General features: G+C 45.8%; 1 protein-coding gene across 1 annotated transcript in view; it reads left to right on the forward strand.

The window, feature by feature from the left end:
- The window catches only part of LAMA3 (laminin subunit alpha 3), a 291,632-nt gene that overhangs the window by 2,731 nt on the left and 265,547 nt on the right, over window positions 1-23,354 (forward strand). Inside the window, exons 2-3 of the mRNA XM_075353342.1 lie at window positions 653-750; window positions 2,322-2,437. Of these exons, the coding sequence (XP_075209457.1) occupies window positions 653-750; window positions 2,322-2,437 (214 nt within the window). The remainder of the gene's footprint in view (window positions 1-652; window positions 751-2,321; window positions 2,438-23,354) is intronic.

A 23,354-nucleotide genomic window follows, 5' to 3' on the forward strand; every position in this document is an offset into this window, starting at 1 on the left:
CCGTCAGCTGCAATGCACATCTGGACTCTGGACAGCATACTGTATCTTGCTGCACGTTGTACAATATGGTAGGTGACACATTTGCACAAGCATCTGTGATACGTCGTCGTAGGTCCTGCAATGTTGGTGGAGGGGTCGCATACACCTGCTGTTTGATGTGACCTCACAGAAAGAAGTACAATGGGGTCAGGTCAGGTGAGCGTGGAGGCCACTCCACACAGCCACCATACCCAATGACTTGTAGGAAGGTCTCCATGAGGTATCGCTTCCCGTCCGCAGCCTTGTGAGTTTTACACGTTCTTATCATAGCATTTCTGTATGCAAGGTGTTGATTCGTATTCAATTGATGATGCCCTACGACTTTGTAATTCACTTTTTTTCTCTATCTTGTTCCGTTTTCGAGAAAAAATGCTAACTCCGTTGTTTTCCTCCAGGTGGCGCTATAGGTGGTTTCATTGCGTAGCGCATGGCTACTTTACTATACCTAGACACCACTTCTATGCTTATAGCTGCCGCCGTTCTCATGGTAATGGCGGTGGACAGGATATGGGTGGACACACTGTATATACAGTATATATATGTCACACTTTAGTATTTATTTGTTAAATAGAGTATATTTTTGAGTAACAGCTAATATAATTTATCTTTCTAGTATTACTATAGTATTAAGGATGTAAGCATTGGAGGTCGCTGCGTATGCCATGGTCACGCTAATGTTTGCAGTGTATGGAGTTTTGGCAACCAGAACCTGTAAGTAACAGTTGATGTTCAAAATTTAAGGGTTTGTCTGGTCTACAATGATAAGTCTGCAGTCATTGTATATAGCTGTAGACTTCTAAATCCTCAACGCACTCACTGAACCCTGCAAGGATTCGCTGGATTCTTAGGTGAGAGCGGTGGTTGATTGATTGCAATTATGTAGTATGCATACCCCTGGCCAGAATCTGACTAGTAGTCGCCGCCTTGCTCAATACACTAATATCTCCTGAAAGTGCCTGACTTTGCTTAGAACTTCACGATTGTTGGATCCTTGTGTGCAAACAAAGATTTCAATGGATAATTTAGATGTTTGGGGTGATATGGGATATGTCTCTGATTTTTTTTTTTTTGCGAACACACGGTCCACAAAAACTTTCCAGACACATAAATATCTCCATAGATTATAATGGGTACATGTTCTACACATTAAAAATACAGGTAAAACATGTACATGAAAACCATACAAGTCAATGGGGCCTAAATATGGGTTTCAGACCTCCATGCACATGCAGAATGCAAAAACAACCTCATTTAGATGTATTCAGCCACAAAACTGTCACCCTTAAGGCCGCTTTACACGCTGCGATATCAGTACCGATATCGCTAGCGTGGGTACCCGCCCCCATCTGTTGTGCGACACGGGCAAATCGCTGCCCGTGCTGCACAACATCGCCCGGACCCGTCACACTACTTACCTGTCCGGCGACGTCGCTGTGACCGGCGAACCGCCTCCTTTCTAAGGGGGCGGTTCGTTCAGCATCACAGCGACGTCACAGCTGCGTCACTGAGCGGCCGCCCAATAGAAGCGGAGGGGCAGAGATGAGCGGGACGTAACATCCTGCCCACCTCCTTCCTTCCTTCCGCATTGCGGCCGGGAGGCAGGTAAGGGGAGCTTCCTCGTTCCTGCGGTGTCACAGGAAGCGATGTGTGCTGCCGCAGGAACGAGGAACAACTTCGTTACTGCTGCAGTAACAATTTTTGAGAATGGACCCCCATGTCACCGATGAGCGATTTTGCACGTTTTTGCAACGATGCAAAATCGCTCATAGGTGTCATACGCAACGGCATTGCTAATGCGGCCGGATGTGCGTCACCAATTCCGTGACCCCAACGACTTCACATTAGCGATGTCGTAGCGTGTAAAGCCCCCTTTAGGTAATTGCATTACTAGCAATTATTTTACAATAATACTGAATAGGTAGCTACCGCTTTACATCCCTTATTACATACAGTGACATCTCTAGTATTTTAGGCAGCATTTTTGTGCAAAAATCATTATACTTGTTGATATTCATCATGTGATTTCTAATGACAGCGTTCAGAGCTTCTTTAATGATTTACTAGGACATTTATGAAAGAGCAGTCAGTAATTGAGAATAATATTGAAATCCAGCGACCACATTGCTATAAATGCTGCTCTGTAATCTTCTGTTTACCAGGCAGAACTTAAATAAAATTAATTATTACTACAATAAACATGGAAATATCCTGCTATGGGGATTAGTCGTCCATTAACAAAACATACCGTTCAGCTATTAATTTGTTTTATATTTTTTGTGAAGGTATCGATGTACCTGCCAACATAACACGTGCGGAGAAATATGTGACCACTGCTGCCCAGGGTATAATCAGAAGCCTTGGCGTCCAGCCACTGTGGACACTGCCAATCAATGTGAACGTGAGTGTTCTTCATCACTACTAGCACAGTTGTGAACATGATCTAGCTGGTATAATGTACAGTGCCTACAAGTAGTATTCAACCCCCTGCAGATTTAGCAGGTTTACACATTCGGAATTAACTTGGCATTGTGACATTTGGACTGTAGATCAGCCTGGAAGTGTGAAATGCACTGCAGCAAAAAAGAATGTTATTTCTTTTTTTTTTTTAAATTGTGACAAGTTTATTCAGAGGGTCATTTATTATTCAACCCCTCAAACCACCAGAATTCTGTTTGGTTCCCCTAAAGTATTAAGAAGTATTTCAGGCACAAAGAACAATGAGCTTCACATGTTTGGATTAATTATCTCTTTTTCCAGCCTTTTCTGACTAATTAAGACCCTCCCCAAACTTGTGAACAGCACTCATACTTGGTCAACATGGGAAAGACAAAGGAGCATTCCAAGGCCATCAGAGACAAGATCGTGGAGGGTCACAAGGCTGGCAAGGGGTACAAAACCCTTTCCAAGGAGTTGGGCCTACCTGTCACCACTGTTGGGAGCATTATCCAGAAGTGGAAGGCTTATGGAACTACTGTTAGCCTTCCACGGCCTGGACAGCCTTTGAAAGTTTCCACCCGTGCCGAGGCCAGGCTTGTCCGAAGAGTCAAGGCTAACCCAAGGACAACAAGGAAGGAGCTCCGGGAAGATCTCATGGCAGTGGGGACATTGGTTTCAGTCAATACCATAAGTAACGTACTCCACCGCAATGGTTTCCGTTCCAGACAAGCCCGTAAGGTACTTTTACTTTCAAAGCGTCATGTCAAGGCTCGTCTACAGTTTGCTCATGATCACTTGGAGGACTCTGAGACAGACTGGTTCAAGGTTCTCTGGTCTGATGAGACCAAGATCGAGATCTTTGGTGGCAACCACACACGTGACGTTTAGAGACTGGATGGCACTGCATACGACCCCAAGAATACCATCCCTACAGTCAAGCATGGTGGTGGCAGCATCATGCTGTGGGGCTGTTTCTCAGCCAAGAGGCCTGGCCATCTGGTCCGCATCCATGGGAAGATGGATAGCACGGCCTACCTGGAGATTTTGGCCAAGAACCTGCGCTCCTCCATCAAAGATCTTAAGATGGGTCGTCATTTCATCTTCCAACAAGACAACGACCCAAAGCACACAGCCAAGAAAACCAAGGCCTGGTTCAAGAGGGAAAAAATCAAGGTGTTGCAGTGGCCTAGTCAGTCTCCTGACCTTAACCCAATTGAAAACTTGTGGAAGGAGCTCAAGATTAAAGTCCACGTGAGACACTCAAAGAACCTAGATAACTTGGAGAAGATCTGCATGGAGGAGTGGGCCAAGATAACTCCAGAGACCTGTGCCGGCCTGATCAGGTCTTATAAAAGACGATTATTAGCTGTAATTGCAAACAAGGGTTATTCCACAAAATATTAAACCTAGGGGTTGAATAATAATTGACCCACACTTTTATGTTGAAAATTTATTAAAATTTAACTGAGCAACATAACTTGTTGGTTTGTAAGATTTATGCATCTGTTAATAAATCCTGCTCTTGTTTGAAGTTTGCAGGCTCTAACTTATTTGCATCTTATCAAACCTGCTAAATCTGCAGGGGGTTGAATACTACTTGTAAGCACTGTATATGATAATATATAAACTGAAAAGTCATGTTCATTTTCCTGTTCATGGATAATTTTAAGAACCTTGTAAATATATTTTCATGTAACGTGGACTATTCTAATAAAGCTGAGTGACTTACACAGTAGATTTAGGGGTACTTCGCACATAGCAAGATCGCTAGCAAGATAGCTGCTGAGTCACGGTTTTTGTGACGCACCAGTGACCTCATTAGCGATCTCGCTGTGTGTGACACTGAGCAGCGATCTGGCCCCTGCTGTGAAATCGCTGCTCGTTACACACAGTGCTGGTTCATTTTTTGGACGTTGCACTCCCGCTGTGAAGCACACATCGCTGTGTGTGACAGCGAGAGAGCAACGATATGAATGTGCAGGGAGCAGGAGCCGGTGTCTGGCAGCCTGCGGTAAGCTGTAACCAAGGTAAATATCGGTTAACCAAGCGAAGCGCTTTGCTTGGTTACCCGTTATTTACCTTGGTTACTAGCGTCCGCCGCTCTCAGGCTGCCAGTGCCGGCTCCCTGCTCCCTGCACAAGTAGCCGGAGTACACATCGGGTAAATAAGCAAAGCGGTTTGCTTATTAATCCGATGTGTACTCTGGATAGGAGTGCAGGGAGCCAGCGCTAAGCGGTGTGCGCTGGTAACCAAGGTAAATATCGGGTAACCAAGCACTTGGTTACCCGATATTTACCTTAGTTGCCAAGCGCAGCATCGCTTCCACACGTCGCTGCTGGCTGGGGGATGGTCACTGGTCGCTGGTAAGATCTGCCTGATTGACAACTGACCAGCGACCATGTAGCGACACAGCATCGATCCTGACCAGGTCAGATCGCTGGTGGGATTGCTGGAGCGTCGCTAAAGTGTGACGGTACCCTTAGGGGCACTTTGCACACTACGACATCGCAGGCCGATGCTGCGATGCCGAGTGCGATAGTGCCCGCCCCCGTCGCAGCAGCGATATGTGGTGATAGCTGGCGTAGCGAAAGTTATCGCTACGCCAGCTTCACACACACACTCACCTGCCGTGCGACGTCCCTGTGGCCGGCGACCCGCCTCCTTGTTAAGGGGGCGGGTCGTGCGGCGTCACTGCGACGTCACACGGCAGGCGGCCAATCAGAGCGGAGGGGCGGAGATGAGCAGGATGTCAACATCCTGCCCACCTCCTTCCTTCCGCATATCCTACGGAAGCCGCAGTGAGGCCGGTAGGAGACGTTCCTCGCTCCTGCGACTTCACACACAGCGATGTGTGCAGCCGCAGGAGCGAGGAACAACATCGGACCGTCGCGTCAGCGTAATCATGGATTACGCCGACGCTGTACCGATGATACGATTACGACGCTTTTGCGCTCGTTAATCGTATCATCCAGCCTTTACACACTGCGATGTCGCATGCGATGCCGGAAGTGCGTCATTTTCAATTTGACCCCACCGACATCGCACCTGCGATGTCGCAGTGTGCAAAGTGCCCCTTAGTCCACCTTTAAGATGATTCTAACATTGTGTTAGTAAAAATATTACTTTAATTATGAGATACTTTACACAATCTAGATGGTGTAATATGCTAGTGAGTCTGACAGTGACTGCTATGAGATAAAGTGCCTTAAAAAACTATTCATACTCTGTGACTTTTTGCACATTTTTTCACATTACACCCACAAACTTAAATGTATTTTTTTGGGACTTCATGTGTAATACCAACACAAAGTAGCAAGTACCGTATTTTTCGTTTTATAAGGCCCCTTTCACACGTCAGTGATTCTGGTACGTTTGTGCTTTTTTTTAAACATACCAGAATCACTGACATACGCAGACCCATTATAATGAATGGGTCTGCTCACACGTCAGTGATGTATCACTGCACGTGTCTCCGTGCAGCGTACCCGCGTGTGCGTGATTGCTGCACGGAGACATGTCCATTTTTTTCTGGCATCACTGATGTTCCACGGACCACGCAGTGGTGTGGTCCGTGAAACACGTGCCAGAAAAAAACGTGCATTTAAATAATAAACATTTTAACTCACCCAGCTTCAGGCGCGCTCTCTGCAGCCCGTTCTCCCTGCTGCTTCTAAGCCGGCTGATTACTGTCGCGCATATTCATTATGCGCGACACAGCCGACCCGGAAGCAGCTGCTGCAGGGGTCACCGCGGGCCGGATGCTGCATCGTGGGAGGATTCAGCACCATGGACAGCGGGAGCGGGCGCAGGTGAGTTGTTTTCTAAGTGCAATCACGGGCCACGGAGAGCGGAGCCCGGATTGCACTTAGACAACCCATGTGTGCCGTGAATCACGGCACACGCAGGGACATGTGCGTGTTTTACACGCCAGTGAAAAACGTCACTGTTTTTCACTGACGTGTGAAACGGGCCTAAGATGCATCGGAAAAAAAAATGGGGTCCATCTTCTAATACGGTGTTGTCTTACTGGGTGGGAGCGGCAGCAATCGTGGAGCAGGGCGATGCTGCGGCCGGTGCGGATGTCCCAGATGCTCGGTGGTGCTGTGAGACTGAGAAAACAGACAGGAACTATAAGCAGTTCAGGCTTCAAAGAAATAGCGCCAAGAGTCGGTGCATGTGCAAATTGAGTTATCGGCTCAATGACAAGCCGAGATCTCATCTGCGCACATGCGCCACCTTAAGTCCATTGCTGGGACATCAGTGGGCCGGAGGCGGCGTATGTGCAGAGAAGATCTTGAGCCAAGCAGCACTGCCCTCTGCACAAAGCAGTACCGCACAGAGCAGCGCTGCCCGCCGCACAGAGCACTGCACAGAGCAGCACCTGCTGCACAGCCTAGCAGCAGCACAGCGCCCGCATCACACAGCCCACAGCATCGCCACTGCTCGCCCTTGCCTCCTGTCACCATTCTCTACCCGCTCTCACACCCCCAGTAATCTACATTCAGATTATAAGACGCACCCCTCCCAACTTTTTGGGAGGAAAAGTGCTTCTTATAATCCAAAAAATACGGTATTTGTGAAGTGTAAAGAAAGGATACACAGTTTTCTACATATTTTAAACACATAAATTATAATGTGCATTTGTATTCAGCCCCCTGTGGCCTGATACGCCTAAATAAAATTGTGAGTGGCCAATTGCCTCCAGAAGTTGCCTAATTAGTTAATTAAATACACCTGTAATTTATTCTCAGTGTGACTACAGTTTAAGAACATTAAGGATCAAAATTCAGCATGAAAACCAAGGAATACAACAGATAGGTCAGAGAACAAAGTTGTGGAAAGAGTAAAGCAGGGTTAGGTTATAAAAATAAAATAGCTTACACTCTGAACAGCTCACTTAGCATTGTTCAATCATCCAAAAATTGAAGGATTACGGCACAACTGCAAACCTATCAAGGCATGGCCGTCCACCTACACTGACATCTCCAAAAATAACACTTCTCTTTTAAACCAAAAAGCTCTATTTTGGTCTCAACTGTCTACAAATCATTGCCTACTGGCTTCTCCAGATGATCTTTAGCAAACTGCAGACAGAATTGAAAGCAAAAACCACAGAAAACAGAAATTAAATTTTCCCCCCAAAATCCAACACAATTACCACAACAAAAGAAAAGCAACAGTATTTACCTACCCATCCCCCGTGATAAACGTGGAGACAGCACAAGTGCAAAATACTGATGAGACAACCTTACAACCTACCAATTCATGGAGGGGTGACTGGTTAGCATTAGAATTGCACCCGTAAAATGCTTGCATAGAGCGCTGGTTACACACATGGTGCACAGTGTCTGGCTTACAGCCTATTAGTGACTCCCTACTATTAGATTAGGCAGGTTGCGTATTTTGGCTAAATATTGACTAGTACCTCATATATTTATTATATAAAAAATGTTTACACTTTATATTTATTTTCATGCAGAATGCAGCCAAGCTCTTCTATGTTGGCCTTGTAAACTAGAGTGTCTGGTGGGGTGCACTTGTATAGTGCTGGGCAGCCTGCCTGATCTAATAGTATGGGTGTCACTAGGATGTAAACCAAACACTGTGCACTACATTGTGTGACCAGCACCTGACACCAGCGTTATCCGTGTGCAATTCTAATACTAGGCAGTCACCCCTCCATGAATTGGTAGGTTGTAAGGTTGTCTCATCAGTATTTTGCACCTGTGTTGCCTCCCCCTTTATCAAAGGGATCTGCTGCATCCTGCTAGCATATTAGTTTCTGTGACCTGGGTAGGTCCTTTAGTAATATCCTTATATTGGTCCCCTTTTATCCCCTATTATGACGTTGTTCACATACAAACACAAAAAAATCTTTTCACCTGTCCTCCATTACCTCCGTGCCGTCTTACCTGTTTCTTGCAGACCACAGGCACATAGACTCCTCGATGATCTTGGCCACCGCTGCCATCAGCGCTTTATTTACTTCAGTCGAATGATTTGCGTCACCGCATATAATTCAACTGAAGCAAAACTCTGACGACAGTGGCGACCCCTGCACCGGCCGAGATCGTTGATGGGTCTATGTGCCTGCGGTCCTCAAGAAGAAGGTAAGAGGACATAGAGGAAATGGACGACAGGTAAAAAGATTTTTTTGTGTTTGTATGTGAACAACGTCATAATAGGGGACAATAAGGGGACCAATATGAGGATATTACTAAAAGACACCGAGGGAACGGAGGATAGGTGAGAATAATTATTTGAGTATACATGAGTATAAGCAGAAGGGGGCTTTCTCTGCAAAAAAATGTGCTGCAAAAGTCTGCTTATACTCGAGTATATATGGTAAATGCTATCTTAAAGGGAACCTGTCAGCAGAAATGTCCCCTAAAACCTAACAGATTCCCCCTCTGCAGCTCCTGGGCTGCATTCTATAAAGGTCCCTGTTATGATTGTGCCCACTTTCTGACCGAAAAAAAGTGTTTATAAAGTTGTACCTTTTTGGCTTCTGATTCTGTAAATCCGTCACGGGGGCGGGCTGCCTGATGGCCATTATTCTGCCCCCTGGTCCTGTATGCCGCCCCCATCGCTGATTTCAATACTTCTGGACGCCGCCCACTGCTCCAGCCATCCCCGCGCATGCCCAGTGCCCATCTCTCGGGGATGAGCACTGTGCCCAGCGTCACCGCTGGTGACGTGCACGCAGGGTTAAGATTATGGGCGGTGCTGTGATGTTTATTCCTAAGCAACCGCCCATAATCGCGGGACCGCGCTTTCGGTGTAGTCACTGCTCCGCGCTCTTCCCATCTATTTCCTGCCTCGGGGCAAGATGGGAAGGAGGCGAAGTGAGGTCAGCAGCAGCGCGCTTGCGCAGAAAGAAGCAGGCCGAGGGGGAAAGCGCGGTCCCGCGATTATGGGCGGTTGCTTAGGAATAAACATCACAGCACCGCCCATAATCTTAACCCTGCGTGCACGTCACCAGCGGTGACGCTGGGCACAGTGCTCATCCCCGAGAGATGGGCACTGGGCATGCGCGGGGATGGCTGGAGCAGTGGGCGGCGTCCAGAAGTATTGAAATCAGCGATAGGGGCGGCATACAGGAACAGGGGGCAGAATAACGGCCATCAGGCAGCCCGCCCCCGTGACGGATTTACAGAATCAGAAGCCAAAAAGGTACAACTTTATAAACACTTTTTTTCGGTCAGAAAGTGGGCACAATCATAACAGGGACCTTTATAGAATGCAGCCCAGGAGCTGCAGAGGGGGAATCTGTTAGGTTTTAGGGGACATTTCTGCTGACAGGTTCCCTTTAATCACTAGGTTGGAGAAGGCCTTAAAATGGACACAAGCAACTTACTATGAATATGCTAACAAATTTAACAGGATGCTAGGTCGGAAACTCAAACAAAGGGAGACATTGAACTCAGTCTTTGCAATAAAGGACTCTACAGGTAATACCACATGACATCCAGATAAAATGTTTTCCTTTTTCCATTCATCCTATCAGCAACTCTTTTCAAACCCGAAGTCCACACCAACAGACCTTATACAGTCTTTCTTACAGAATTCTCGTATCGATAAAATAAATACTCTAGCAGGTGTTACTGAAGAAGAGATTTTATTGGTAATTAAGCATCTCAAAGATGGGAATACTCCAGGGCCAGATGGTCTCACAGCTATTTATTACTGTTTGTACGGAAAGTATTCAGACCCCTTTACATTTTTTACTTTATTTCATTGCACCATTTGGTAAATTCAAAAAAGTTCATTTTTTGTCATTAATGTACACTCTGCCCCCCATCTTGACAGAAAAAAACGAAATGTAGAAATTGTTGCAAATTTATTAAACAAGAAAAATTTAAATATCACATGGTCATAAGTATTCAGACCCTTTGCTCTGTATTGAGTAATAATAATAATAATAATAATAATAATAATAATAATAATAAGTTTTATTTCTATAGTGCCAACATGTTCCGCAGCACTTTACAACTCAGAGGAGACATGTACAGACAATATGAGAATACAAAATAACAAAATTAAGATACCAAGAGGAGTAGAAGCACCCTTTTAAGCTAGTACAGCCATGAGTCTTCTTGGGAATGATGCAACAAGTTTTTGACACGTGGATTTGGGGATTCTCTGCCATTCTTCCTTGCAGATTCTCTCCAGTTCCGTCAGGTTGGATGGTGAACGTTGGTGGACCGCTATTTTCAGGTCTCTCCAGAGATGCTCAATTGGGTTTAGGTCAGGTCTCTGGCTGGGCCAGTCAAGAATGGTCAGAGTTGTTCTGAAGCCACTCCTTTGTTATTTTAGCTATGTGCTTAGGGTCATTGCCTTGTTGGAAGTTGAACCTTTGGCCAAGTCTGCGGTCCAGAGCACTCTGGAAGAGGTTTTCATATCTCTGTACTTGGCTGCATTCATCTTTCCTTCAATTGCAACCAGTCGTCCTGTCCCTGCAGCTGAAAAATGCCCCCATAGCATGATGTTGCCACCACCATGTTTCACTGTTGAGATTGTATTGGGCAGGTGATGAGCAATGCCTGGTTTTCTCCACACATACCGCTTAGAACTTTCACCAATTATCTTCGTCTCATCAGACCAGAGAATCTTATTTCCCATAGTCTGGGAATCCTTCATGTGTTTTTTTGCAAACTCTATGCATGCTTTCATATGTCTTGCACTGAGGAGAGGCTTCCGTCGGGCCACTCTGCCATAAAGGCCTGACTGGTGGAAGGCTGCAGTGATAGTTGACTTTTTGGAACTTTCTTCCATCTCCCTACTGATTCTCTGTATCTTTAGCCACAGTGACCATGGGTTTCTTCTTTACCTCTCTCACCAAAGCTCTTCTCCCGCAATTACTCAGTTTGGTGGGAAAGCCAGTTCTCGTGGTCCCAAAGTTCTTCCATTTAAGAATTATGGAGGCCACTGTGCTCTTATGAACCTTGAGTACTACAGAAATTCTTTTGTAACCTTAGCCAGATCTGAGCGTTGCCACAATTCTGTCTCTGAGCTCCTTGGGCAGTTCTTTTGACCTCATGATTCTCATTTGGTCTGACATGCACTGTGAGCTGTGAGGTCTTATATAGACAGGTGTGTGCCTTTCCAAATCAAGTCCTATCAGTTTAATTAAACACAGCTGGACTCCAATAAAGGAGTAGAACCATCTTAAGGAGGATCACAAGGAAATGGACAGCGTGTGACTTAAGGCCCAGTCACACACAACGACTTACCAGCGATCTGAAAAACGATGTGACCTGATAGGGATTGCTGGTAAGTCGCTGGGAGGTCGCTGGTGAGATGTCAAACAGTCAGACCTTACCAACGATGCAGGAACGATACAGGTCGCAGTAGCGACCTGTATCACGATCTCAGCAGTCACTGTGACCCTGTCACACAGTGCAAACACAGCGATGTGTCCTGCCCAGCAGGACATCGCCTTTGAAGAAAATGGCCTGGACCATTCTGCAATGACTAGAGATCTCACAGCAGGGGCCTGATCGCTGGTAGATGTCACACATAACGAGATCGCTAACGGAATCGCTACTGCGTCACAGAAACCGTGACTCAGCGGCGATTTTGCTAGCGATCTCATTATGTGTGACGGTACCTTTACATATGAGTGTCTGAGCAAAGAGTTTCAATACTTATGACCATGTGATATTTCATTTTTTCTTGTTGAGTACATTTGCAAAAATCTACATTTCTGTTTTTTTTTCTATCAAGATGGGGTGCAGAGTGTACATGAATGAGAAAACAATTAACTTTTTCGAATTTACCAAATGGTTACACTGAAACAAAGAGTGACAAATTTAAAGGGGTTTGAATACTTTCCATACCCACTGTATAAGAAATATTTACAAGTCTTACTTCCACATGTTAAAACATACAGCAATGTATTACTACAAGGTAAACAGATGCCACCAGAGTTTTATATAGCCCATATAACTGTTATACCCAAACCCAAAAGAGATCCATTATTACTAAAGAACTATCCACCTATTTCACTTCTTAATGTAGACCGTAAGATATTTATGTCTGTATTAGCACAACAAATTAATAAATTACTTCCATATTTAATCCACCTAGATCAAGTTAGTTTAATTCCCACCAGACAGGCCACCGATAATATTAGAAGAAACCTAAGTATCATGCAGTTAGCGAATATTAATAAGATGCCTCTAATGATGTCAGCATTAGATATACAAAAGCATTTGACTCAATTTCACGGCCTTATATGTTTCAAATATTAAACAATTATAGGTTTAACCACAGTTTTTGTTCAGCCTTAAGACTTCTTTATGATACTCTAACTGCATACTTAAAGTTGCCGCCTTCAAAATCTTTATAAATATTTAGAGGCATGAGACAACCGGATATTTAATATAAAGGGCCTCTTTGCAGATGACCTTTTGATGTCAATCTTTCGACCTGTAATATCTTTACCTTGCTTCTGTCTACTTCAAACATTTGAGACAATCTCAAGACTAAAATTAAATATAGATAAGTCAGAAGCACTATTTATAAATACACCCGCTCAAGAAGATCATAATATCTCACAATACGGTTTCACCAAGAGAAATCATTATCTTACTTATTTTAGTCTTTTTTTATTTTACCTGGGGGATATATGTGGAATCAGAAGGGATTGTCCTAGTAGCGGACAACCCCTTTAACTTAACTTCTAATAAGTCCACTTTTTTCAGGTGGAATTATGGCCCACTTATACAAAGGTCTACGTTTGACCAAGCCAGGTGGTCTCCCACATCTTTGTCCTGGATGGGTAGAATCCACTCAATAAAAAATTGTTTCTCTGCTGAGACTTATATATATATATTGCTATCCCCATAAGAATGTTTAATAATACATATTCCATGATCTCAAAATCTATCTGGCAGGCTCAATAACCTAGAATTTGGTTACGTAATATGTTCTGTCGTAGAAAGATGGGAGGACTATCTCTATCTACTTAAGGCAGCTTAATTAACCGTAATAGTCTCTCAGAAAGGTTCTCCTAGATGGGTTGGTCATCTCTCATATTACCATATTTGTTATCTGGTTTATGGTCAAGAAGTCCAGTTCAAGAGAGTTGGGCATAGCTCCTTTTGTACAACTCTTTGCATGTTTGTAGAGAAACTTAGATTTCATTATAGTTTACTATCTAATCCCTTTCCTCGATTGGCTTTATTGTATTTAATAATCCAATGCTCACACAGGGATTGCAATCAAGAGAATTTAAATGGTGGAAGATGAAAGGAACTAGCAGTCTGAAACATATTTGGTCAAATAATAAGAATATGTTATATCAAATTCTTCATTTTGTAAAGAATAATCCCCCAAGAACCCTTTTTTACCACTTTCATGCTTTGAACAAATATGCTTAAATAACCCATTTGGAGGAGAAATAATTTCTGCAATTTACTCTAACTTATCTCTAAAGGGCCCATTACACATATCGATTTATCGGGAGTTATGTCGTCGGGGTCATGGATTCCGTGACGCACATCCGTCATCGTTTGCGACGTCGTTGCGTGTGACACCTATGAGCGACTCTTAACGATCGCAAATAGGATGAAAATCGTGGATCGTTGACACGTCGTTCATTTTTAAAAAAATGTTTGTTTTGGGGAACCAGCCGACAAATTGCTCTGTTTAACACCCTGCCAACATCGAACAACATTTAAACGACCGCCTGGGTCCAACAATATATCGTTGATCTCTGATGCATCGATTTTGAGATCGTTACGTGTAACAGCAAATAAAATACAATACTGGCAAATTGTAAATACGATTTGGGCGTGTCGCGTCGCACATGCGATAGTCAGATAAATTGTAGCGTGTAACGGGCCCTTAACTCTCCCTGACAGAACAAATAAGTCTAAGTTCATATAACAATTGGAAGAGGATCTAAAGTGTTCAATGTCATTAAAGAGATGGCATCATTGCTGTGATATGTTATCAAAAGGCAATAATCAGACCTCTCTGACATAAACATCACTTAGTCTTACACTGGGTGTATTATGTTCCAGCCAGCACGATAAAATATACCCTAATGTATTAGATTAATATTTTAAAAGTTGTGATGTATTAGGTCACATGAAGCATACGTATCTGACATGTGAACTTAGCCTAAAGAAATACATTTGCACATTTTGTGCCTCTTACAGAAAAGTTATTTGGGATAATTTTCCTTACAAAAAAAAACGTCAGTCCAATATTTTGGGCTCATTTGTTTGATTTGTTATCTACTTTTATCTGATGAGGTTTTAGATAAAATATATGCACCAATATGGAAAATTCTGAATGGTTCAAAAACATTCATGTACCAGTGTAGTTATTATTTATTATTATTTATTATTATAGCGCCATTTATTCCATGGCGCTTTACAAGTGAAAGAGGGTATACGTACGTACAACAATCATTAACAGTACAAAACAGACTGGTATAGGAGCAGAGAGGACCCTGCCCGCGAGGGCTCACAGGGCATGGGTGATGGTACAATAGGTGAGGACAGAGCTGGTTGCGCAGTGGTGTACTGGACTGAGGGCTATTGTAGGTTGTAGGCTTGTTGGAAGAGGTGGGTCTTGAGGTTCCTCTTGAAGCTTTCCACGGTAGGGGAGAGTCTGATATGCTGAGGTAGAGCGTTCCAGAGTATGGGGGAGGCATGGGAGAAATCTTGTACGCGATTGTGGGAAGAGGAGATAAGAGAGGAGTAGAGAAGGAGATCTTGTGAGGATATGAGGTTGCGTGCAGGTAGATACCGGGAAACTAGGTCACAGATGTAAGGAGGAGACAGGTTGTGGATGGCTTTGTATGTCATGGTTAATGTTTTGAACTGGAGTCGTTGGGCGATGGGAAGCCAGTGAAGGGATTGGCAGAGTGGCGAGGCTAGGGAATAGCGGGGGGAGAGGTGGATTAAGCGGGCCACAGAGTTTAGGATAGATTGGAGGGGTGCAAGAGTGTTGGAAGGGAGGCCAGAGAGCAGGAGGTTGCAGTAGTCGAGGTGGGAGATGATAAGGGCATGCACTAATGTTTTTGCTGATTCTTGGTTAAGGAAAGCACGGACCCGGGAGATATTTTTGAGTTGTAGTCTGCATGAGGTGAGGGTTACTCCAAGGCAACGAGCTTGTGAGACTGGGGAGAGTAAGCAACCATCAAGTTTGATGGAAAGGCTTGTTGGAGGAGATGAGTGAGGAGGAGGAAAGACAATGAACTCTGTTTTGTCCATGTTAAGCTTTAGGAATCGCGCAGAGAAGAAGGATGAAATAGCAGACAGACATTGTGGAATATTGGTTAGTAGAGAGGTAATGTCAGGTCCAGAGAGGTAGATCTGTGTGTCATCGGCATAGAGATGATACTGAAAGCCATGGGACTCTATGAGCTGTCCCAGGCCGAAGGTGTAGATGGAGAACAGCAGGGGTCCAAGAACTGAGCCTTGGGGGACACCGACAGATAGCGGGCGAGATGAGGAAGTGGTGTGAGAATGGGAGACGCTGAAAGTTCGGTTGGTTAGGTATGAGGAGATCTAAGATAGGGCCAAGTCTGTGATGCCCAGAGATGAGAGAATCTGTAGTAAGAGGGAATGGTCTACTGTGTCGAAGGCAGAGGACAGGTCCAGCAGGAGGAGGATAGAGTAGTGTCGCTTGGCTTTGGCGGTTAGTAGATCATTGGTGACTTTGGTTAGGGTAGTTTCAGTAGAGTGATGTGGTCAGAAGCCAGATTGTAGCCGGTCAAAGAGGGAGTAGGAGGAGAGGTATAAGGACAATTCAAGATGGACATGCTGTTCCAGTAGTTTTGAGGCATAGGGGAGAAGGGATATGGGGAGATAGTTTGACACAGATGATAAGTCAAGGGAGGGCTTTTTGAGGATGGGTGTAATGGAGGCATGTTTAAAGCATGAGGGGAATACACCACTTGTTAGTGATAGGTTGAAGAGATGGGTTAGGGCTGCTATGAGGACTGCGGTGATGTTGGGGATTAGATGCGATGGGAGCGGGTCAAGTGCACAGGTGGTTAGATGTGATCTTGAGAGTAGAGTGGAAAGATTATTTTCTGTCATGGTGGAGAAGCTGGATTTGAAGGAAGAGGGCTGAGTAGCTATGATGAGGGGCTGTGGTGATTGTGGGCCAAAGCTTGCTCTGATGTTGTCAATCTTCTGCTTGAAGAAAGAGGCAAAGTCTTCAGCTGAGATGAGAGGAGAGGAAGGTGGTGCTGGGGGACGGAGGAGAGAATTGAAAGTGTTGAATAGCTGTTTAGGGTTGTGAGAGAGAGAGGATATGAGGGATGAGAAGTAGGTTTGTTTTGCAGCAGTGAGTGTGGACTTGAAGGTGGTGAGGGACTCTTTATATTCAATGAAGTGCTCAGTGGAATGAGATTTCTCCCATCTGCGCTCAGCAATTCTGGAAGCCTGTCTCAGTTGTTTAGTCTGACTCGTGTGCCAGGGTTGCCTGTTGATTGTGCGGGTTTTGGTGTGTGCGAGGGGGGCAGCTGATTCGAGAGCTGCAGAGATTGTAGTGTTGTATAAAGTTGCAGCAGCATCGTGTAAAAATGCAATGTCTATGAGAGGGAGAAGGGACTGAGAAAGTGCGTGTAAATCAAGGTGTTTGATATTTCTGCGAGGGTGTAAAAGTTTGTGGAGGGGGGGTTGCATACTTGGAGAAGAGAGGGAGGAGAATGTGAGTAGGTTGTGGTCAGACAGGGGGAGAGGCGAGTTAGAGAGGTTAGATAGGGAACAGAGGCGAGTGAAGATGAGGTCCAGCGTGTGGCCATCTTTGTGAGTAGCTGCAGAGGACCTGAGACCGAAGGAGGAAGTGAGTGTTAGAAGTTTGGAGACAGATGAGTGGGAAGTGTCAATGGGGATGATGAAATCACCCATGATGATGGTGGGGATGTCGGTGGAAAGGACGTGTAGTAGCCAGGTGGTGAAATGATCAAAAAGGCAGTGGCTGGCCCTGGAGGGCGGTAAATTACAGCCAGTTGAAGGTTGGAGGGGGAGTAGATGCGTACGGAGTGCACCTCAAAAGAGGGAAGAGTAACAGAGGGTGGTAGTGAAATTGGTGTAAAGGAGCATTGGTCGGACAGGAGCAAACCAACTCCTCCACCATGCTTGTTACTGGGGCGGGGTGTGTGCGAGAGTTGGAGACCGCCATAAGAAAGTGCAGCAGGAGAGGCTGTGTCAGAGGGGGTGAGCCAGGTTTCTGTGATGGCGAGGAAGGAAAGTTTATTAGTGATGAAAAGATCATGAATGTAGGATAGTTTGTTGCAGACAGAGCGAGCGTTCCATAGTGCTCCTGTTAGTGGTACTGGGGGAGCAGGGGCTGGGTGGATGGGTATGAGGTTAGAGAGGTTGCAGAAATTTGTGCTAGGTTGTGGATGAGAGTTTGAAGTGACAATAGGGATGTGGTGAGGAGGACCTAGATTAGGAGAGATATCCCCAGCAGTGAGGAGAAGCAGTTAGAGTGTTAGTAGGTGGGAGCAGGAGAGGCCATGAGATGGTCGTGTGTGTCTGGAGACACAGGGTGAAATGTGGAGGAAGATATCTGAGGGGAAGGTGAGATGGGTGGGGAGGATGGAGGGAGAGATGAATAGTTCATTACTGGGTTTAGGTATCAGAGGGGGGAGTAGAAAGTGAAGTAATATAGGGGTGAAAGTAAAGAAAAACACAAACATTGTTTACAGTGACTATGTTTCCACCTTCCGGTCACTTCCGGCCCATTTCTGGTCCGATTCAATGCATCATACTTATATGGTGCATACTTGTATTGGTGCAGACGAAAAGTTTTGTGCAGACTTTTTAGTTGCCCCAATATATACATATACAAGTGCAATCAGCTGTGAAGAGGTGGGGTGCAGCAAGGACCTCTTGATCACTCAATCAAGGAAGCCAGATGCAGCATCAAAAGAATAGAAAAAAAGATTTATCAAATAAATATCACAAGAGAAATACAAATCTTAGAAGTAATCCACTTAATTTTAATTTTCCAATACATAAATTTTAAATATCTAACAATGAAAAAAAGGAGAAAATTGTGAAAGAGAGTATTTTGCACATGATGTTTAAAAATAATAATAAAAATTAAACATTCTGGAATGAAAATTCTTATGAACACTCATGCCAATTAGCACGCACAAAAAGGCCTAAAACTAATAATATAATCAAACCGATCAGAAAACTAAGGCTTACCCTTTCATGCTACAGCAAACCTTTTTTATACAGTAAGCAGAACTGTAGCACCTCCCTGCGATCCATTATTTTGGACAAATATCCTCCAAAGCCTAAATATCATCATTGTATAACTGTCCAAGTTTTTTGAATAGATTGAAGAATAAAATGCTCACTGCTGTGTAACTAGCTGAATTAAACAAAGTATTTGTTGTTCTGGCATTGCTTTACTTTAAGAACAGAAAAGTCTTTCTGGGCCTTGGTAGCTATGAACATGCTTGAGCACAGTTATCAGATCTTCCATCTGAATTCCATTCCATATAGGTACACAAACTGTTCACAACTTAGTCATGGTTACACAGAATCCTGATTGCCACAGAGAGTGACCCCAGTTTTCCATCTATTGAAGAGAAAGAAGACATGAAGTTACATAAATATATCATAAGGATTAGATTTTGTTGTTTCAGAAACAACAACAAAATCTAAGCCTGATGTAGAATGTTTAATGAGAACATGTCATGTAAAAAAACGCTATTAACTGTCAGGTCTGGTGTTTCTGCACCTGAGCGGGACTGTTGTGCTTGCTCCTACGCATGCTCTGGCTCTCTGACGGGTCACCCACCACCCTGCTCCGGCCACGAAGAGCGGGGTGTTACCGTTGGGAGGCAGAGCTCGCACGAGCGCTCGCACTAACCGAGCACGTTGTAACCTGGGGTCACTGGGAGGCAGGACGCCGCTGCTTCCATCACAGGTGTCACTGAGGGGCCTCGGGACACCGGGTCCCCTGCTGTAAGCTATTTCCAGCGGATACGGGACGCTGTATCCTCTGACACATTCAAATGGTGGGAGGTTCCCTCCATTCCACTCTCCTCCTCTTGTTCCGTTGTTCTGTGGACAGAGGGTGGGGAATGGGTGTTGCCTCAGCCAGTCACATGAGTTCAAGGAGGTAGATTTCGACCTGCAATCTGCCTTCCTTAGTTGCTGATTAATTCAGTAGTGTGGGGTGGTTTGGCTGGTTTCGCTTGTGCTGGTTCTCTGAGGTTTTCCTCTTGCATCTCCTACTACAGGTTGGAAATGCAAGGAGATGTTTACAGTTGGGTTCAGCTCCCTTCTTAACTACTGCTGTAGTATCAGCCTGGTCAGCGGTGTAGCTACAGGTTTGGCTCAGAGGGGTCGAAACTTCTGAATGGGCCCCTATCCGGGTAACTATATTTACAACTATGGTGTCGCACCCTAAGGGCTTGTGCAGACAACCGTATTTTTGTTTCAAGTGTCGGTCCGACAAAACATTGGATTGCACTCGGAGCAGTATTATCCAATGAAGCAGTGCATATGTCCAATTTTGTCCTCAGACCAAGTGGTCCTAGAAAAAGAAAAAAATGTCAGCATGAATGCACACATTAATATAGTCAAGTGTAGCGGCAGGGCCGTAGTTGGCGTTCTTGCTACTCTAAGCACTTAAATAGATCATGCCCCCAACAGGTAAGTCAGACTAAAACCTCATGCAGATGTCTGTGATTCATGTTCGTGATCTATCTGTGGTTTTCACAGATACACTACGTACCCATTATAGTCTATGGGGCAGTTCACATATCCGTGTTCTTTCACAGACTGTGTGTCCTTGCAAAATAAAGAGACGTGCACAGAAGGAGCATATTAAATGGATTGTCCAGGTTTACCATGTGATGCAAGTATACTGAGCGAGACTACACATGTCTAGTCAGAATGTGGTCAGTAGAATGCAAATCACACGCTTGTGGTTACATGACGGCGACTCTCTTACCACTGGCACTGGGAAACCCTGACAGTGCACTGTGCGCATGCTATGAGGATTTATAAGTCTGCAGTCACAGGACATAAACGACTGCCGATCGGCTTCATATAACCAACCGGACGATGATCGTTTAAGGTCGGCAATTGTCCAGTAGAAATGCACCCTTAGATCCAGGTACCTTATTGGTGACTTCTTCTATGATTGGTTTTGTATCATGCCATTCTTCTTCATCTGGTCCAGATGACATGATGACTTTGGACATCCACAGCTCGTTTCTGGAGACTTCCATCTTCTTCGGTCTTCTGCAACATATCTCAACGCGATGCCCTAAAAAATAACAATGTCATTATAATTACACCTAAATAAAAAATATCCATACATGTTGTGCAGTAAATAACATATATTCTCTGCACCAGAAAAAATATTATGCTCTCTGACCAAAAAATTATCCTCCCACACTGTCCCCCTCATATACTACAACCACTTCCCCAATCCCCCCCCCCATGAAATATGGCAACCACCCTGTCAAACTATCCCCCCTCGTAAACCATAGTCTACACACTGTCCATACAACATAATCTACCTGTGATATAAAAAATGGCTTTCTTCGGCGCTCTATTGGGAGACCCAGACGATTGGGTGTATAGCACTGCCTCCGGAGGCCACACAAAGCAATTACACTAAAAAGTGTAAGGCCCCTCCCCTTCTGGCTATACACCCCCAGTGGGATCACTGGCTCACCAGTTTTCTGCTTTGTGCGAAGGAGGTCAGACATCCACGCATAGCTCCACTGTTTGTAGTCAGCAGTAGCTGCTGGCTCTATCGGATGGAAGAAAAGAGGGCCCATATAGGGCCCCCAGCATGCTCCCTTCTCACCCGCGGTGGTGCTTGTAAGGTTGAGGTACCTATTGCTGGTACAGAGGCTGGAGCCCACATGCTGTTTTCCTTCCACATCCCCTGGAGGGCTCTGTGGAAGTGGGATCTTGCCGGCCCCCAAGCCCTGGGGCCGGGCTCCATCCACAGACCCATAGAACCTGCTGGATTGGGAGCGGGAGTGCCGTTCAGGGACAAGGCCCTGCAACTTTCAGGTACTCTGTGTCCCCGGCAGGCACGGACACTCTCAAGGCTTGCTGAGTGTTATAGTGCACCGGGGACAGTAGCGCTGTACGCTGGGGGTTAGGTCACTGCAGCTTTGCTGAGTGACGTTATATGTTGGGAACTACTGCGCCGACCGCTCCTGGAGCGGCGGCGCAGCTGCGACTTGTGGTGCGCCGGGGGCTTTGCGCCGACCGCGCTTTTACGGCGGCGGCGCTTCTAACTTTAGCCCCCGGCTTCTGCGGCCTAGCGCCGCTTCGTTCCCCGCCCCGACCCTGTCAATCAGGGTAGGGGAGAGACGCTGCTCAATGGCAGCGCCGAGGGCTGGAGCTTTATTTACATGCTCCAGCCCTCTCACTAGGCACAGGGGGAAGCAGACTTCCCGCTCTTCGTCGGTGTACGCCCAGGGCCCGCCCCCCCTCTCCACAAGGACGCCGGCAGCCATTACACATGCGATCTGGCTGGGGAAAGGCAGCAGGCTCTGGGAGACCCAGACTAGAGGGATTTCTGGCGACCACACACCGCTCCTAAGCGGGCGGTAAGCTGCACAGTAGTGCTGGCCCCACTAGTGCCTCAGTGATATATTAGTGTACTTCTTGCTTGGTACCATATATATATATATATATTTATATAGTGCACTGTAAGGTCGCTTCTTGGCTGGACACCCTGTACTGCTCTGAGGAGGCAGCAACATGTCATCCGCAAAACGCAAGGCTGCCAAGGCACGGGCCGTGTGCACTGTTTGTACTGCATGTGGGGCTGATCTACCGGCAGGCTCCACAAGCCCCAATTCTCCTCGTCCAAAGGGACTCAGAAAGGACAAGGGAGCTCAGATTCCTGGCGGGCTCACTCACGCCCCAGGAAAGCAAATGCAGGAACCGCTTCCAAGGCGGCTACCTCATGACTTTCGGCCTCCTCCCTCCGCATCCTCGGTCGGTGGCAGGCTCTCCCGCTTTTGCGACATTTGGCTGTCACAGGTCAAAGACCGGTGGGTAACAGACATTTTGTCTCGCGGGTACAGAATCGAGTTCAGTTCTCGGCCCCCACTTCGGTTCTTCAGAACCTCCCCACACCCCAACCGAGCAGATGCCCTGCTGCAGGCGGTGGACTCTCTAAGAGCAGAAGGAGTCGTGATCCCTGTCCCCCCTCTGGAACGGGGGCGAGGATTTTACTCCAATCTCTTTGTGGTTCCAAAAAAGGACGGCTCCTTCCGTCCTGTTCTGGACCTAAAACTGCTCAACAAGCATGTGAACGCCAGGCGGTTCCGGATGGAATCCCTCCGCTCAGTCATTGCCTCAATGTCCCAAGGAGATTTCCTAGCATCAATAGACATCAAAGATGCTTATCTCCACGTGCCGATTGCTACGGAGCACCAACGCTTTCTGCGCTTCGTGATAGGAGACGAACATCTTCAGTTCGTGGCTCTGCCATTTGGTCTGGCGACAGCCCCCCGGGGGTTCACCAAGATCATGGCAGCAGTGGTAGCAGTCTTGCACTCTCACGGACACTCTGTGATCCCTTACTTGGACGATCTACTGGTCAAGGCACCCTCTCAGGAGGCATGCCAACTCAGCCTGAATTTTGCACTGGAGACTCTCCAGGCGTTCGGGTGGATCATCAACTTCCCAAAGTCAAATCTGTCACCGACCCAATCACTAACGTATCTTGGCATGGAGTTTCATACTCTCTCAGCGATAGTGAAGCTTCCGCTGAGCAAGCAGCGGTCACTACAGACAGGGGTGCAGGCTCTCCTTCAAAGTCAGTCGCACTCCTTAAGACGCCTCATGCACTTCCTCGGGAAGATGGTGGCGGCAATAGAGGCGGTTCCGTTTGCGCAGTTTCATCTG

Source organism: Anomaloglossus baeobatrachus, chromosome 6, assembly GCF_048569485.1.
Source record: "Anomaloglossus baeobatrachus isolate aAnoBae1 chromosome 6, aAnoBae1.hap1, whole genome shotgun sequence".
In the NCBI taxonomy this organism is placed as follows: Eukaryota; Metazoa; Chordata; class Amphibia; order Anura; family Aromobatidae; genus Anomaloglossus; species Anomaloglossus baeobatrachus.